The sequence below is a fragment of the Maylandia zebra genome, linkage group LG6 (assembly GCF_041146795.1).
Source record: "Maylandia zebra isolate NMK-2024a linkage group LG6, Mzebra_GT3a, whole genome shotgun sequence".
Lineage (NCBI taxonomy): Eukaryota > Metazoa > Chordata > Actinopteri > Cichliformes > Cichlidae > Maylandia > Maylandia zebra.
In genome coordinates, this window is record NC_135172.1 from 36,176,780 (window position 1) to 36,192,729 (window position 15,950).

Sequence of the window (15,950 nt, forward strand, 5' to 3'; positions counted from 1 at the left end):
AAGACACCAAAGGAAAACAAAGAGAAAGAAATGAGGAAACGAATAAACTCTAATTAAAAAAACAAAAAAACAAACTCGAACTAAGAACTCAAAATAGCAAAATCATGGGCAATGACAAGATTACTTTGTACCAATCCTTGATGTTCATTAGTCTTAAATATATCTATATCTATATCTGGATGCCCATTGTGATATTAGATATATTCATTAATATATAGTAGAAGTAATTCCTTTGAGCTAGAGAATCTCTTTAACAGGGCTATCACACACAGCTCTGTCTGTGAGCATGGCAGCACTATCCTCCTGTTTGTGATGGGGCCTTCAGTTAGAGGAAATGTGGCATTAAAGGGTAAAGAGTAATTTTTTTCAGATAGTGAAAGACTGTGGGGCTGAACCAGTGTCATGTAGAAGATAACTGTAAATCCCACATGGTTGATCAAATGGACTCCCAGAAAAAAAAATACAGCATGAGCATACTAGATCCACTCTGAGCTGTGTGTTGGGAATTACTAACCTGCTGCAGTATGAATGCATCTCCTTAACCTCCTAGGACCTGGCGTCCACATATGTGGACATCACATTTTGGGTTATTTAGACCAAATTACTCAATTTTGCTCTACAAGGGCCTGATATCCACTTAAAAGGACATTATACTGCTACTGTTCTATCAAAGTTTTAAACGAATATCCTCATATGTGGCTCTTATTTTTCTTAAAAACAAAAATAAGGTAAAAAAAAATCTGGTAATTTTTTGTTTTTACATTCATCGGGCCCCAATATTCCCAAATATCAAAGAGAAATTAAAAATGCATGCCGTGGAAGAGTTCGGGTCTTAAGAGGTTAAAGATGTAAACCACAGGCCTGAGCACGTGTTTGAAGAACAGAAATTCCTCTTGCTCAGTCGATATAGGTCCCCCCGACCCCTAATTGTTCAGCACAAAGTTACGCCAATGGTCCAGCTCAGGGCAAAACAATCCCAGTCCTGAATACTCCTGCTGTCATGTTAAAAAAGTGTGGGTGTTGTGGTGCTAACCCAAATCTCAAACTTGGATTTGTTAGTAAATTTGTCTTTTTCCAGTTATTAACTGTGAAGTGCTGGTAAGATGAGTCACTTGAGAACTCTCAAATCCTTTATTTAAATTATGCATTTTTAAACCAAAACTATTCAAGGCTTATTTTTTGTCTGCAGGCTTTTGAGCATTTAACTTGCAGCTTATTACTGGCTTGGATGGAAAGACAGGATAAGGCAAAACATACCTATAAATACTTTTGTTCTGTCAGCAATACAAATTTGTATAGTGAAACATTTTGGGCACTAAACATACCAGCAGACTGAAATAAAAACAACACCAACACGGAAAAAGCTATGTTTTATGAAGACAGATGAATAATTTAAGAGATATGATGAACAGAATAAAACTACTGCATATGCCGGTGTGTGCCATTTCAGGATCTGACCTGATTACAGTTGCAGCCAAACTGTAGATTTAAAAACATATAAAATGCAATGAAGGACTTAAAAATAGTGGATGTATGTAAACTGTTTTGGTGGGTTACACATAGAGAGAATTGTTTTTGTCACATTGCTTGTGCTAGTATATAGTTAATACTGAGTTAATACTGAGATATTGCTTTTGGTATGCATGCAGTATTACATGCTTATATAACAGTCAACAATTAAACATATATTATTATAATACTGAGTCAAAGCAATACTTTGGCAAGTCATACAGTATAGAGTAGGTTTACATTCTTATTTGTGTACATATTTGTAAGATCTAGCATATTTAGGCTTATGGGGCTTTAAGACATACTGGGAAAAGACATTTTGTGCTTATAAATATAAAGGGTAGTTCCATTCATTTTCCTCCTTAGTTTCCATATATTTTTTTCCCTGTTGCAAGTTTCTGTATTTTCCCTGCTGATCCTTGACTCCATGTCGGCTCTGAGCGTAGCGGGACCTCCAGTCCCTTTCAAAAGTAGCTTTGACATGTTCCAGGATTGTCACTCCTCTGTCTTCAGCACTGCCGTTCATTTTGACCACCAATCCAACTCCTGCATTAATAGCAAAATCACTGCCAACCCAGTCATGGTTCCCTGTGAGCGACAAAGACAACAGTGTCAGATAGCGCCCGTAAAAGTCATTATTTAAAAAGAAATAGCTTTACATTACTGTATCTTGAATCTTGATATGTGTCTGCATATGTATATACCACTTGGTGCTTGTGTGTCTTTGGATGAGCGAGTAAGAATCAAATATAGCAGTGCTAGTTTAGTTTAGCAGTCTTAGTTAAAAGACATGTCCCCTGTTTCACAAAACATCCTCTCCTGAACTGTTTCTTGGAAAAGCACAGTAACTTTCTGGAATTTTCTCACAAACCTCTGTGATGATATGACTTCCCATAAAATGTACTGTAGCTGTAAGGATTGAACTAGCCATATGTGAGACACTTTGTGGTTGTGACTTGTCCTTTGACTTAAAGCAGCGGTCTCCAACCTTTTTTGCGCCACGGACCGGTTTATGCCCGACAATATTTTCATGGACCGGCCTTTAAGGTGTCGCGGATAAATACAACAAAATAAAACTAGTACCGGTACCGAAAAAAAGAAAATTTATTCATAACACACGTGAAAAGACCCAGGAAAACCGAGTAAACGATAAAGACGATAACAAAATAACGCTGAAAACCGATAAAAACCCTGAAAACTATACATTTCACACCTGAGCCTCAACTCTCGCGGCCCGGTACCAAACAACTCACAGACCGGTACCGGTCCGAGGCCCCGGGGGTTGGGGACCGCTGACTTAAAGTATTTATCTGAAACTCACAGTCTTTTATTTTCTTCTCATCTTGCTCTTTGTCTTTTCTTGTCTATATGCTCATAAAGCAAGCCAATACAGCAATGTTTGAGCTATTGCTCAAGTTAAAATGTTCAAGTTTTATACATTTTGCTTTGGTATGTGGTATGACTCACTAAACCCAGCTACTAAAAAAGCCAATAAAAATCTGTACCTCAAAAAATTTATTTCCCACTGTTTTGTTTTATATTGAATTAACAAATGCAATGTAAGATGATCTTTTATTTCCCTTTGGACAAACAGGCTCATTGTCCCATTTCAATCTTTGGATAAAGCTATGATAAAATAGATACCTCCTGGCTATAAGTAATAAAAACAAAAAGAGAGTGGTAACAGCATACTTATGTATCTCATAGCATTTTCCAGTTGAACATCTGTTAAATGCCAACCCTAACTTAGTATGCTTGCTGACCTTCTTCATCCCTTCATGACCACAGTGTACCCATCTTTTAAAGCAGTTTCCAGCAGCACTCACTATGTCACAAAGCTCAAATCTTCTTGAACATGACAATGAGTTCACTGTTCTCAAATCTCCTTTACAGTCACTATTCTAAATAAAGTAGTGCACCTCTTGGGAAGTCGTGGAACAGGACATTCTTATCACGTGCTGCTTGATAAATCTACATCAACTGTTTGATGCTTTTATGTCATTATGGACAAAAACCTTTGGGAAATGTTAACATTAAGAATTAAGGTAGTTTTGAAGGCAAAAGGGGTCCAACTCCATACTAGCAATGTGTACCTAATGAAGTGGCCAGTTAGTCTATGCATATTTTTGTTGTCAAAAACTTTATATTAAGATACTTTGAAACCTGCACCTCAATAAAAACCCCAAAACACACATTATATTTCCTACCAATGTAGACTGCATTGTCGGTCACCATGTACTTGTTGTGGTTGAGCCCAAGCTGAATGTCATCGTTCTGCTCCTTGTGACTAAAAAAACGCTAGAAAAAACAACAATTTAACAAAAAGCATGTATAATAAGAAATAATAATTCATAAGTGCAGTATGAATTAAAACTTGTCCATGAGTAGTTAAAACTACAGGTGTAAGTGATTCGCTTACCACTTCCAGGGAACAATTGTAAAGCTGAACGCAGAGTGACTTGAGGGAGGTCACAAAATTAAAGGTGAGTGGATGAGTTTTCTTCCAGAAGCTTATGAGCAGACGAACTTTGACCCCTCTTAATACCACAGCTTCTCTGATGACTTCATCGATAGACGACCAATACCTAAAAATCCAACTAGTGTTATTATTGTGGACAATGCTTTTCAGTCTAAAGATACTGAAGGGCATAGAGTTCGAAAATTCCACGTTGCTATATTCTGGGTATATTCTAGTTTGCCATGAATTGTGTCCTCTGATACAGACACACATGTACAGTATGAATGTAAAATGACCTCATAAATGTTCCTGTAAAAAGGATTTAAATGTCAAAGCTTGCCCCGGCACACACCTTGTGACTGAGGTTCCTCTGAAACTCCTTTTCACCAGAGGGAGATAGTCTGTCACTGATATGAAGATAAATGTCTTTGCACTCTGAATGACTTGATAGATGGCATCTACATCTCGGGTGCGATCTTTGGAGCAGAAGAGTTCAGGAGAGGTCTACAGAAAGGACAAGGCATGTTTGGTCCCCAAAATTATGTAAAAATCACAAAAATGAAACAACTGAGACACACGGTTAAAGTTTAGGATAACTTTCAAAAATGTGTGTGTTTCAATTCAACAAAGAATACACAATCCACTAATAAAAATAGGTATATACATTTCAATGTAACATTTCTGCAGAGAAAAAGGAAAGAAAACAAGAAAGCACATTTCAACGACCATTTATCATTACTAGAATAAGTGGGGCAAAAGATCAAGGTTGGTTTGCCAACAGCCTTGACAGTATGGCTCCATTAGTTTCCTATAAGATGATAAATGTTTTAAATGTAGCTGATAAATGTCTTGTCGCTTTGAGAGCAACAAGATTCATTAACGTAGTGAGATATTCAGACTCAAGTTGCTCCTTAGTGCGATAATAAGATGATTAATCATTTTCTGTTTATATTTGTTATTAATATGTAATAACACTCTTATAAAGACATTCACTATAAGCCCCGAGGCAGGAAATTGGTGCCTCAAGAAGTATATGAACCACTGCATTTTGTGAAGAATTGATTTATGTATGCACTAAGTCCTGTAACATAAGAAAGCTGTTACTCACAGACACATAAGCGGTGGCGGGGGTGGAGTTAAGTTGTAGCTGCAGGGCATTGTTCTTTCCATAGAGAGCAGTTACTCTCTTTGACCAGATGGAGGGGATGTAGTCCCTTTCGTGGAGCTGCCAGTAAAATGAAAAGACTCGGTGGAGGTCCAGAGCCAGACAGCTGCAGTTATACACCACCACCCCCAGTTCTTTCCTCTGTGGTGTGTGAGAAAGAAGTAGGAAGAGGTGATGCAGCAGAAAAGTTAAAATATTGAGTGTGCTCTGCAGACGTTATAGAGGGTATAAAAGAATTAAAGAAAGGGACTGAGTTCAGAGAGAGAATAGTAACGTTTCATGGATTGATGATCTTCTATTAATTTTCAGATTAAATAGGATAAAAATGAAGAGCGAAAGGTACTATTATAGAATATCACTAATTTAAAGGTATTTAGCCAAAAATAATATATGATAAAATGATGCTAAAAGAGGAAAAAGAGGAAAAGTCAAGACAATAACAAAGGCAATAAGCTGGATGTCATCATAGATATATAATCATTTCAAAGGAATCTGTCTAAAAGCGAATAAGCTGGATATTATTCCAGTCCTACCAAAGAATTTAAATAACTGGAGCACAAGCAGGCTAACACTGCAATCCACAGAGCTGCTAGTGTGGGTAAAAACAACAAAATGAAAGAAGAAGAGACAGATGTCCTAAATACATTCTTGTCTGCTCATTAAATAGATGGCAGAAAATTTCTTTTGTGTTTGGTGTTTCTGTTTTTTGTCTGTTTCTTTTTTAACGTGTGCCCCTGAAGGAGGAACACAGAGGTTTCAGTTTGTTACCACAGAGGGTCAATTTCAGACATATGTGTCCGGCTTGCAGTGCTTACTACACACATCCAGTGTATGTGTGCTATTCCTTCATTCCTTCTTGCTCATTGTGACTTACACTCATACAGCAGTCCTACCTCCAACCAGTGCTGAAGCACCAAAAAGGGCTGGGCAATCAATTCAGGTTACAGTATGCTAATGCATTCTGGTTCCTGCTCTATTATGAATTACATACTAAATGAAAAGTGAAATGCTACTTGTCTTTCTGACCATCTCAGACAACAACCTTAAATCATTCCTGATTTCTGTTGGCAGTGCTGCAGTACCTGCATAAAGAAGTATAAGAGGAAAGCGTGGCTAATTTACATTATGTGTTACTCTTTAAAGACCCAGCAAACCAGATGCTGATGTGCGCTTTTACCTTGGAGAGTGACCTCCAGTCCATATCAGCGCTCCCGATGTAAATGTGCTTCCGATCCACTATCCAGAATGAGGAATGGAGTCCGCCTCTGGTAAAAAGTGTCATGTTAACAAAATGAACCTCTGCATCTAATCCGTGTGAAGGATAAAAAGAGACAGAAAAGAGAGAAAATGAAAAGTTTAAGAGAAAAAGAAAGAGAAAATTGTGTAAATCTGACAGTTGGCCTTGTACTGTCTGACAAGAACAGGGGCCAACGCAGGCAGTCTGAAAGGCAGTATTTGACAGGAAACCAGACTGTACATTTTCATCCATTCAAGGTTTTTTGGCCTTGATTGTGAAGTCTGGCAGATGCATATGGTGTAGAGCTCCTGGGTGCTGCTGCATGCTGTAAATGCATCTGTTTTCCTTGAGGCAGGTCATTGATATTTCATGCCATACCTACAGTGTGGTTCTGCTGTCCTAAAGTGGGTTGCTTAAGAAACTCAACTAAATGTATCCTGGAGGATGAGAATCTCGTTAATAAAACTCTATAGGGTTGTCGGATGAATTGTAAATGTATATCTTCGTTGTTGTTTGCCAAAGTGACACAATAAATTGCCTTTCTGAAATAAAAATGCCACATCCACTCACTGTGTGCTGCCAAGGCCTTCAGCTCAGTCGAGTTTGTCAGACTACTGGCAATCTTCAGCTTAACCCCACGAGATTTTAGCCTGAGCAGTCTCTGGAACAAAAGCTGACCCTGAGGAAGAGAATGATGTTCTGTGTTACTGTAGCGCAGCGACTGACCAATGTTCCTGCATTTCTTTTAGAAGGGCAGCTCTTATTTCGTTGCAGGAATAACCTTATTAAATTGCATTTGGTTTTACAGATCAAATGGGAAATGCAATTGGCTCATTGTTCTACCGGACTGGTTACTGTGACTTTGTACCTGTTTGGCGGGGTTTGGGATTGTCTCCAGGTCCCAGGAGTTTAAGTCCCAGGCAGATGACACCACTTCAATTGAGTGCTTCGCCTGGTCCAACAGTGTGTGAAAGCCAACGGAGACAGGAAGGTGGGGTCTGCCATCCATGGAGAAAGAGAGGTCGTCTGGAATGTTCTCCACAAGTACAATGCTGAAAATAAAAGATTCCTTCAGTGTCTGGAGCTTTAAAGAGGAACACCACCAACACAACAACCCAGCAGCTCAAAGCCTTTACACATAAATCCTTTTATGGGTCTAGATTTTAACAATAAAAAGTGAGGTACAGATCCACATCAGAAATCTCTACCAGAATTAAATAATGAAATAGTAATATGTAATTCTGAATTGGTAATGATTGAGTCCAGATTAAGACTATGTTGAGTTAGTAGAGACAGTCGCTGTGAATACACTGTGCTTTACATGAATGGAACCTCCACAATTTCCTTTAATCTTGCGAAACATCCTACTGGCAGTCTTTGCTGCAGTTTTCCTCGGTGATTCCATCTTCATCGTCCCCCCAAATGTCCACAGATGAGAAGATCAGTGCTACCAGAACAGCAAAGCAGCAAACAAGGGCAAAGATGGCAATGCACTTCTGCTGGGTCTGGAAGATACATTAGAAACACACATGACACTAACAAATGTCAGATACAATGTTTTATTTCTGGAGGGTTTTTTTTTTTTGTGAACAGTGCTGCAGTAACTTTTCTGCTTTTTTTGTGTGTCCCTTTTGTGCACTGTGGGCACATAAACACTTGTGCAATGTGAATAATGACGATCAAAATAACAACTATGGCCTTCGTTTGACAGCAGAAACCTTGCTTTGATAACCAGTATACTGCAGATTTCAATGCTCTGGAGCAAAAAATCTCCCAGCTTCAACGATCCCACTTTATGCTACAGAGCCGGACAAGTGAAGTAGAACATTCTCCAGCTGACAGCAAATTGATGCACACTAAATCCAGTCTATAAGGTGTATTGGAAAGTGCAAGTTTTTGCTTCTCGTCATACCGACTGCTTTGTTGTCCATGCAATTCCCATCTGAAAAGGGGTTTTATGAGCTCTGTGTCAAGGTGGCAGCCAACATTACACTTATGTTAAGCAATATTGCAGGCAATATTTGTGCGCATGTATGTGTGTGCAGTGTATGTCTGTAGGGTTTGTAATATAGGTAGAGTGACAGTCAGTATGAGGTCAGAGGTTGTAATGTTGGAGCCCTGATCCAGCCTGAGGAGTCTTGATTTTCACAGTTTTAAAAGTGCACTTAGGCGTTTTTGTTTTGTTTTGTCAGTTGGTGAGCTGTCAACATCACATTACATATTCTCTTTTGTTGTGTTCTATCAGTCAAATGAATTGCATCCCACTGATTATCTTGGCAGCATAAGCAGGGGGTTTTTCCTTAAAAAGAAAATTTCCGTCTAAAAATTCTACAGCTTTTATTAAAAAAAAATAAATAAATAAAAAAAAGCAATTCAGCATCAAAATATAGAAATATGAACAGCAGGAGGTTTGTGGACTCAAATATTGCCTCGGGCAGTGAGGCTGAAAGACAGGTGCTAGCTGGGTGCACCATACACTCTTCTGTTGGCCTCTGAGGCCATTGAGCTCTTCATTACATTTAGCAGAGTCAAGGACCATGCTTAACTTGTGGATGTGCACATGGCTGGGAGGAAATGAACAGAACTGACAGTGTGAGATAGGTCAGCCACTTACAGAAGGTACTGATGCAGTATGTCGCTGTAAAAGGACAACAACACATCTAATATACAGGAAAAAATAGCCTAATATGGCAAGGAGTGAATAGATAGCTGTTCCAATAACTACTAAATAATTTGATCCATCCATTCGCTTCTGTTTATCTATTTTAGGGTCGTGGGTGGCGCTCGAGCCTATCCCAGCTGTCTTAGGGTGAGAGGAAGGGTACACCCTGGTCACCAGTCTTTCGCAGGGCTAACACATAGACACAGACAACCATTCACGCTCACATTCACTCCTGCAATCAGACCTATGAGCAATTTAGTGTTTCTATTTAACCTAACCCAGGGGTGCCCAATCCCGGTCCTCGAGAGCTACCGTCCTGCAGCTTTTAGATGCATCCTTGTTCCCACACACCTGAATCACATGAATGGCTTGTTATCAGGCCTTTGCCAAACATGATGGCATGCTGAAGAGATCAAACCATTTGATTAGCTGTGTCGGAGTAGGGATGCATCTAAAAGCTGCAGGATAGTAGCTCTCGAGGACCGGGATTGGGCACCCCTGACCTAACCCCACTAACTGCATGCCTTTGGACTGTGGGAGGATGCCAGAGTACCCGGAAAGAACCCACACCAACTTGGGGAGAACATGCAAACTCCACACAGAAAGATGCTGGCCTGATGGTGGAATTAAACTCAGGACCTTCTTGCTGTGAGGCAACAGTGCTAGCCACCGTGCTGCCCTAAATAATTTGAATTATTGATAAAATAATTATTTATCAAGCAAATATTATGTGAGTGGTTACAACTTCTGAATACTTCCAGTTTGGACACATTTGATTGGGTTCTGGGCAATTGTTTTTGTAATTTATTAAGTTATTTTCTTAACTTTTGTAATGTTTGCTACTGCATTTAAAACAGTGTTTGTAATTAATAAACTTATCTTACATAATTGTTGAAAAAAAAAGCAACATTTCCAGCTCTTATATGCTAATAGTCTCTTTCTCAAAATTATTTTACATCAGATGTTTTTTGGTGGCAACTGCAACTACTGTGCACCGAGCTATAAGGATGGCTGTGTTATTTGCCATTTTGCATCATTTAAAGACTAAAGGAGAGACTGATTTATATTAAAAAAATCTTGGATAGTAAAAAACACTTTGACGAAAACCTAAAGTTTTGATATACATATGAGCTTTTAGTTTTAATATGGTTTAAAAAGATAAGGAATTTAAGAGTTTAATCAATCAGGCAGTGAAACACTGGTGTACTGAAACCTAGAGAAAAAAGCCCAAGAAAAAACATGCATTGCAATCCACCTATGGCCAAAAGGAGACTAACATTTCCTATTAATCATAGAAAGAGCTGAAAAACATCACCTTTAATGGCTCCTGTGGGGTTGGTCCTGCCATGAGAGCAGCATTCCTTTAAACTACAAGGTGGGAAACAGGAGCTCAGTCACACATCTTTGCCTCTCTTTTCCACCCAGCCCTCAGCCTGTTCAAATCTGATGTCTTCACTCTTGGTCCTTGTCTTCATCCTGCAGGTACCTCAGTGTCCCAAAAGGTCTGTCTGTGTGGGCATCAGCTTCTGGTTTGTTATGTGTCCTGACATGGTTCTTCTAGCAGCTGATTGTGTGTGTGTGTGTGTGTGTGTACTTGTGTGTGAACTGTGTGTGCGGTTCACTGTCTGCCTTACAGTCGAAGCGGTGAGAGAGAAGATGAAAGACCAACCCCCTCTTGTTCAAAATGGCCAATAAAGAGCCGTAGCTTTGAGCTCCAGTACCCTCCTCCCCCTCCCTCACTTTCCCTCTTCTCTTCCTTTTCCAGCTGTATTTCCCTCCTTTATCTGCCAAGTGAATAAAACTCATCTGGCAGCAAGCAGTTGGTCTGTGCTTAGAAGGGAGCGATGCTGAAACATGCCATTAGTAAATGTGACAGCTGCAGCAAAACTCCCCCAAAATATTTTGGACTCAGTAGATCGCACATGCCTGCTCACCATACTGTATGCAGGCGCATGCACACCCACACTCAGCATTCACGGTTACACTCAGAAAATATTGAGGCATCTACAAAAGCCCTATAGCTCCCATTAATAATTGATATAAATGGAAGTTGGCATAATTATCTTCTTTAATTCCCACTTTGTTTAAATCACTGCAGTAGATTTGCTTTATTCCAGTGGAATGAACCATGTTTCAATTCTGCTATAGCTTTAAGAGCTCCTCATATTATTGCACAGAAGGGTCTCAGTGGGGAAAAAAATGAAATATGTAAAATCCTTTTTCCTTCCTCCTCCCCCCCCACAACTCTTTCCTCACAGATGAATATATGCTTAATGGCAGCAAAACGACATATGCTCCAAACTGCAGGTACGCTTCTGTTATGTTTATGAGACCTGTATGTGAGGTCGAAAAATGTTAGGAGGAATCTGTATGCACTACTGCATTTAAGTAAACTTTAAAGAAATGTGTTGATTTTTCTAATTTTAAGTTATACATACCAACAATTTCATCAGTAAAAAATTTGCTTTAAATTTCATATCTCCTTCATGCTGAACTGTAGTAACTTTAGCGACTCCCTGAAATCTTATGCAGAGCCATCATCCGGTGCAATTTTCAATTTAAACATTGTTTAATTGATGAACAAATACCTGCAAAAATAAAACTTCCATCAGGGTGTGCCTCAGCTGTGCTAATCAGCAGATGCAGTTGTCTCACTCAGCATTTATATAGATGCATGTTAGTAACATTCTTGCCACAAAAAAAGCATTAGCACTTAGCTATGCCACAGAGGCTGGAGGGGTTTTTGCTACATTCACTCTCTTAGGCAAAAACAGATGTATTTGCATGTCTGGGAGCAAATAAGAATGACTCTCAGAGACAGGTCAGTAAATTATGCTACTGATATAGTAAGATAGAACTGCTTGAAGTAACATTTATCAGCAGACTCTGTAGGCTAGCAGCAAAATATTGCAACAGTGCTAGTATTCCATAGCTTTGTGGACTTTATCACAAATTAACCCGTCAAACAAGCAATTTGTGCTGTAGAGTTTTGGAGTGACTCTTTTAATACAACTAATACTCATGAATACATTCTTTCTTCAAAGTTTCAAACACATTAATACACAAAATGCATGCAGAGTACAAAGTTTGAATTTTAACTAAAAAAAAAGACACATTAAGACGAGATCTCGTAGTAGTGGAATAAAAACGTAACAGGGAAAACTGCTTTGCCTGTCTAGGACAGGTGCCCTCTGCACGTCAAACTGCATTTGTGTGTGTATGTGTGTGTGTGTGGGTGACAGAGTGAGAGAGAGAGAGAGAGAGAGAGAGAGAGAGAGTGAGAAAGAGAGAAAGGGATGGGTCAACAAAACTATTTGAGTTATTTCCCATGAGAGGTGAATGTTCCTAAAGCTGCACACATGGGGTCATACAATCACACTTTCAAACTGAGAAAGAAACAAAGTGACATGCCGAATTGGATTTTCAGTGTTCCCAACCATCACAAGCTCAGACGGAGTTATAAAGGGCAATTTATAGCTCAGCAACAAAGTGAGTGAGACTCTGGTCACTGGTGGTCATGACAGAAAACTGTTGACATAAACAATTTAGTAACTGCACAGTCATTTCACTGATAGACTTTTGAATAGTAAGGCATGGAATACCTACCAAGCAACAATGAGCAAATGATCCAAATATAAGGGTTCTATAGCAGTAGAGGTATGTGTGAAAAATGATGATGGTGAAAGTATCTTGAGGTGTAAATGTTTCAGCTAGCTTTATTGCTTCTGTTTTACAAAACAGGAAATGGATCCTAAATTTCTTCAAATTTTTTGTCCTTTCTGTTAGAATTAAATGTTTCAAGATGCATTTAAAGCACCTGCTTTTTAAACTCAATTTAAAATGCTTTATTACTTTTTAACAGGCCATCTGTACTGTCCTTTGAGGCTTACATTTATAATTACTCTATATGACATCTTGTCTCCTTTTACTAGCTCCACATTAATTAAGGTGACCTCCCCTCCCGTTAAAACACCCCCCCTGTGATTGCCTGTGAAGAACGCTTCTGTGTATAGGTGTTTCACCTTCACACCGAAAGCTCAACAGCAGGTTTTCCATGAGCGCACAGGACGTGGTGTTTTCTAACGTCATAGTCAGGGTGATGTGCTGAGTGAAAGCTGACTGGGCACAGCGCCACAGGAGACAGCTAGGCAACATGCCAAAGGGAGTGTGGATGGGGTGCAGATAGGGATCCAGCAATGAAAAATGATCCTGTTAGGTTGTCTCACTCTATCAGTAATTGTCTGTCCCCAGCAGAGCACTGGGTTTACTAGTTCTCTTCAGCTAACAGGCCACATGGTTAAAAGACAGACAATCAGTTAATGTTTAACTTTTTTTTCATGACCAAGAATTTGCTTGATACAAAATTATTAAGATCTCAAGGTAAGCAGTCATTCCAGAAAACTGTTTACAATTTACCAGTAATGGAGCTTTGTTTACTAATTTATTGAATATACATTATATTAATAATGGTGATGCTTCACATGCTCTCTTTTGAAGAAATGCTTTCTGCAGGAGGCTTCAGAGGTCACAGCAAACTTTACACTTCGTCCCTTCCTGTCTCTCTGTACAGGACATTTTCTTATGTGCAGTAGAGTCCTCCAACACAAAGAACTAATTAATAGTCTCACATTTAAGAGCCACACAGTGCTAACACATTAGTATGTGTAATTATGATGATTTAAAAACCTTGCCATGCACACATTTTGGCTTTATTACTACAAGAATGAGAACAGGGTTAGCTAGTTTTTCTTGACAATTCTCTTAAATGTAACAACAATATCTCAGTGGGCATTTAAGTTACTGAAATGCAGATAAAGTGGATTTTTATGCTATGATGGACAATTTGCAGCAATAGGAAAGGGAATGTAGAGAAAATGGCTTTATACCGTTCTGCTGCTTATAAACAGGAAAGAAAGTAAGTGAATCTCTTGGAAGGACACCCCGTAAATGCATAGCTTCATCAATTCTGCTCAATATTTTAAGTATATTAACTGGCTTCCGAAGATCTAATTGGCCTAACTGGATCTAAATCATGTCTGGAAAGATTCGATTCTGAGTTAAAATTCTGTGCAACAGAACTGTGTTGGGAGTAATGGTGCAATGCTTTAAAAGGAATTAGAAATATTAGACATTTTTCCCTTTTTGTGAAAAATGCTAACACATAAAATGGTCAGAGATACATATCAGATTGATATTTATCCAGCCACCAAGCAGGAGGTAGCATAGGTGAAGATTTTAAGATTTTCATAGGCAGTGACCATGATGGACAGGTTTAGAAATTAGTCTATAGAAGCTATCAGCTTAAGTTAAGTGATTTAGAGCTAAAGTTAGAGAGGCATGACTGAGATGGTTTGAACATGGTGCAGGATAGCGGATATACTGGCATAGTTCACTGATATGAAACTACCAGGGGAAAGAGGAAGATTCGTGGAAAGTGAAGGGGGACATGCAGAGGGCTGGTGTGACAAAGGATGATGCTAGAGATGAAGTAAGATTGAGGCAGATGATTCGGTGTGGTGACTTCTAAAGGGAGAAGCCATTGCATAGCTTACTTTTCCCTTTTTGGATAATTCCTTATTTGCACCTCATCTCTCATCATGTGATTTTATCATTCTGAACAAATCATCAATCTTCAATCTTAAATATAATCAGCCTATCTCTATTTATCGGCTACCATTGGCCTTAAAGCTAGCAGTAGTTAAACTGTTACTTGAAAAGCCATCACTTGAACCAGCTGTCTTAAACTTTCATTTTATCTCAAAAATTTCTCGAACAATTGTAAAACAGCTAACAGATCATCTGCAGGGGAATGAAGAGTTTCAGTCAGGTTTCACAGCTTTAAAGCATAATGTTTAAAGAAATACTTAAGTAAACGCGAATGCTTATAAAGACGAGAACGGACTCAAACTCTAAGAAATCTGCAAAATCTGGTAGGTAAACCTGAGCATTTGTCCTTTTTGGGTTGATGTGGATTTGCTGGGTGTGAACCAGCTGGAAAGAAAGTTGTAATTTATTTTCATTGGAGGCAACAAACCTCAGCTGCATACTCCAGTGTTAAAGCAGATACATCACAAGCATGCAAAGTGAATGGATTTCCAGCAGATGGAGTGAATCGCTCCTCTAAACTCACAGAATGGCTCATTGCATATTTGACAGTTGCTGACACCTTTTTTCTTCTAGCTAGTTTTACACATCTACAATAATCAAGGTTTAACTTTACCTCTTCACTTTTAAAAAAGTAACTGATGTTTGTAAGGAAGTTGCTTACCCTTTCCAGCTTTTCTCTGTTTCGCAGGTAGATGGATGCAGAGTAGCCATGCTGCTGGATTGCACTGTAACTGCTGGTTTTCAGTTGGGACACATAGGGCAGAGGTGTTGGGGGAGCCTCGTCTTGCTCCCTTGACCTTGGATCATCTGACAGTTCCATTGATGACCTGTGTTCTGCTGCTGTCTGCTGGGGTGCAGAGATGCTCTGAAGTACACACACACACACACACACACACACACACACACACACACACACACACACACACACACACACACACACACAGAGATGCTGCCACTCCTGTCCTCCTTTTTTTCTTCTTCTCCAATCTATCTTTCAGAAGCTGAATCAGCCACTTTTACTCTCTGTGGTGCCTGAGCTACAGTTTGTAGTACAGTCTCCCAGGCATAATGGGAGGGGCAGAAATGGGCTTCTGTAAGCTTGTGAACAGGGCGGAGGTGCAATTTGAGCAGCTGCATGGATGTACTGAACAAGACAGAAAGCATCAGAAAGAGATTAATCTTATTGAGAAAAGTGTGAGTACGCTGTGAGACACGTACACATTCTCTTTCCCACACACACAATTGTAGGAAATCGAATTTCTGCCATTTGCACTTCACATGCGGATACTGATACTGGCAGAGACAGAATGTC

At 39.3% G+C, this 15,950-nt stretch overlaps 1 protein-coding gene across 1 annotated transcript; it reads right to left on the minus strand.

The window, feature by feature from the left end:
- Positions 1-1,129: 1,129 nt before the first annotated feature.
- pld5 (phospholipase D family member 5) lies at positions 1,130-10,628 on the minus strand. The gene is made up of 10 exons (XM_023154433.3): positions 10,347-10,628; positions 7,738-7,874; positions 7,238-7,421; positions 6,940-7,048; positions 6,310-6,437; positions 5,076-5,273; positions 4,320-4,471; positions 3,929-4,094; positions 3,717-3,807; positions 1,130-2,097 (listed from the first exon to the last, which is right to left on the minus strand). Exons 1-10 carry the CDS (start codon positions 10,377-10,379, stop codon positions 1,835-1,837), a joined length of 1,461 nt encoding a protein of 486 aa, XP_023010201.1. The 5' UTR covers positions 10,380-10,628; the 3' UTR covers positions 1,130-1,834.
- Between the last annotated feature and the right edge of the window lie 5,322 nt (positions 10,629-15,950).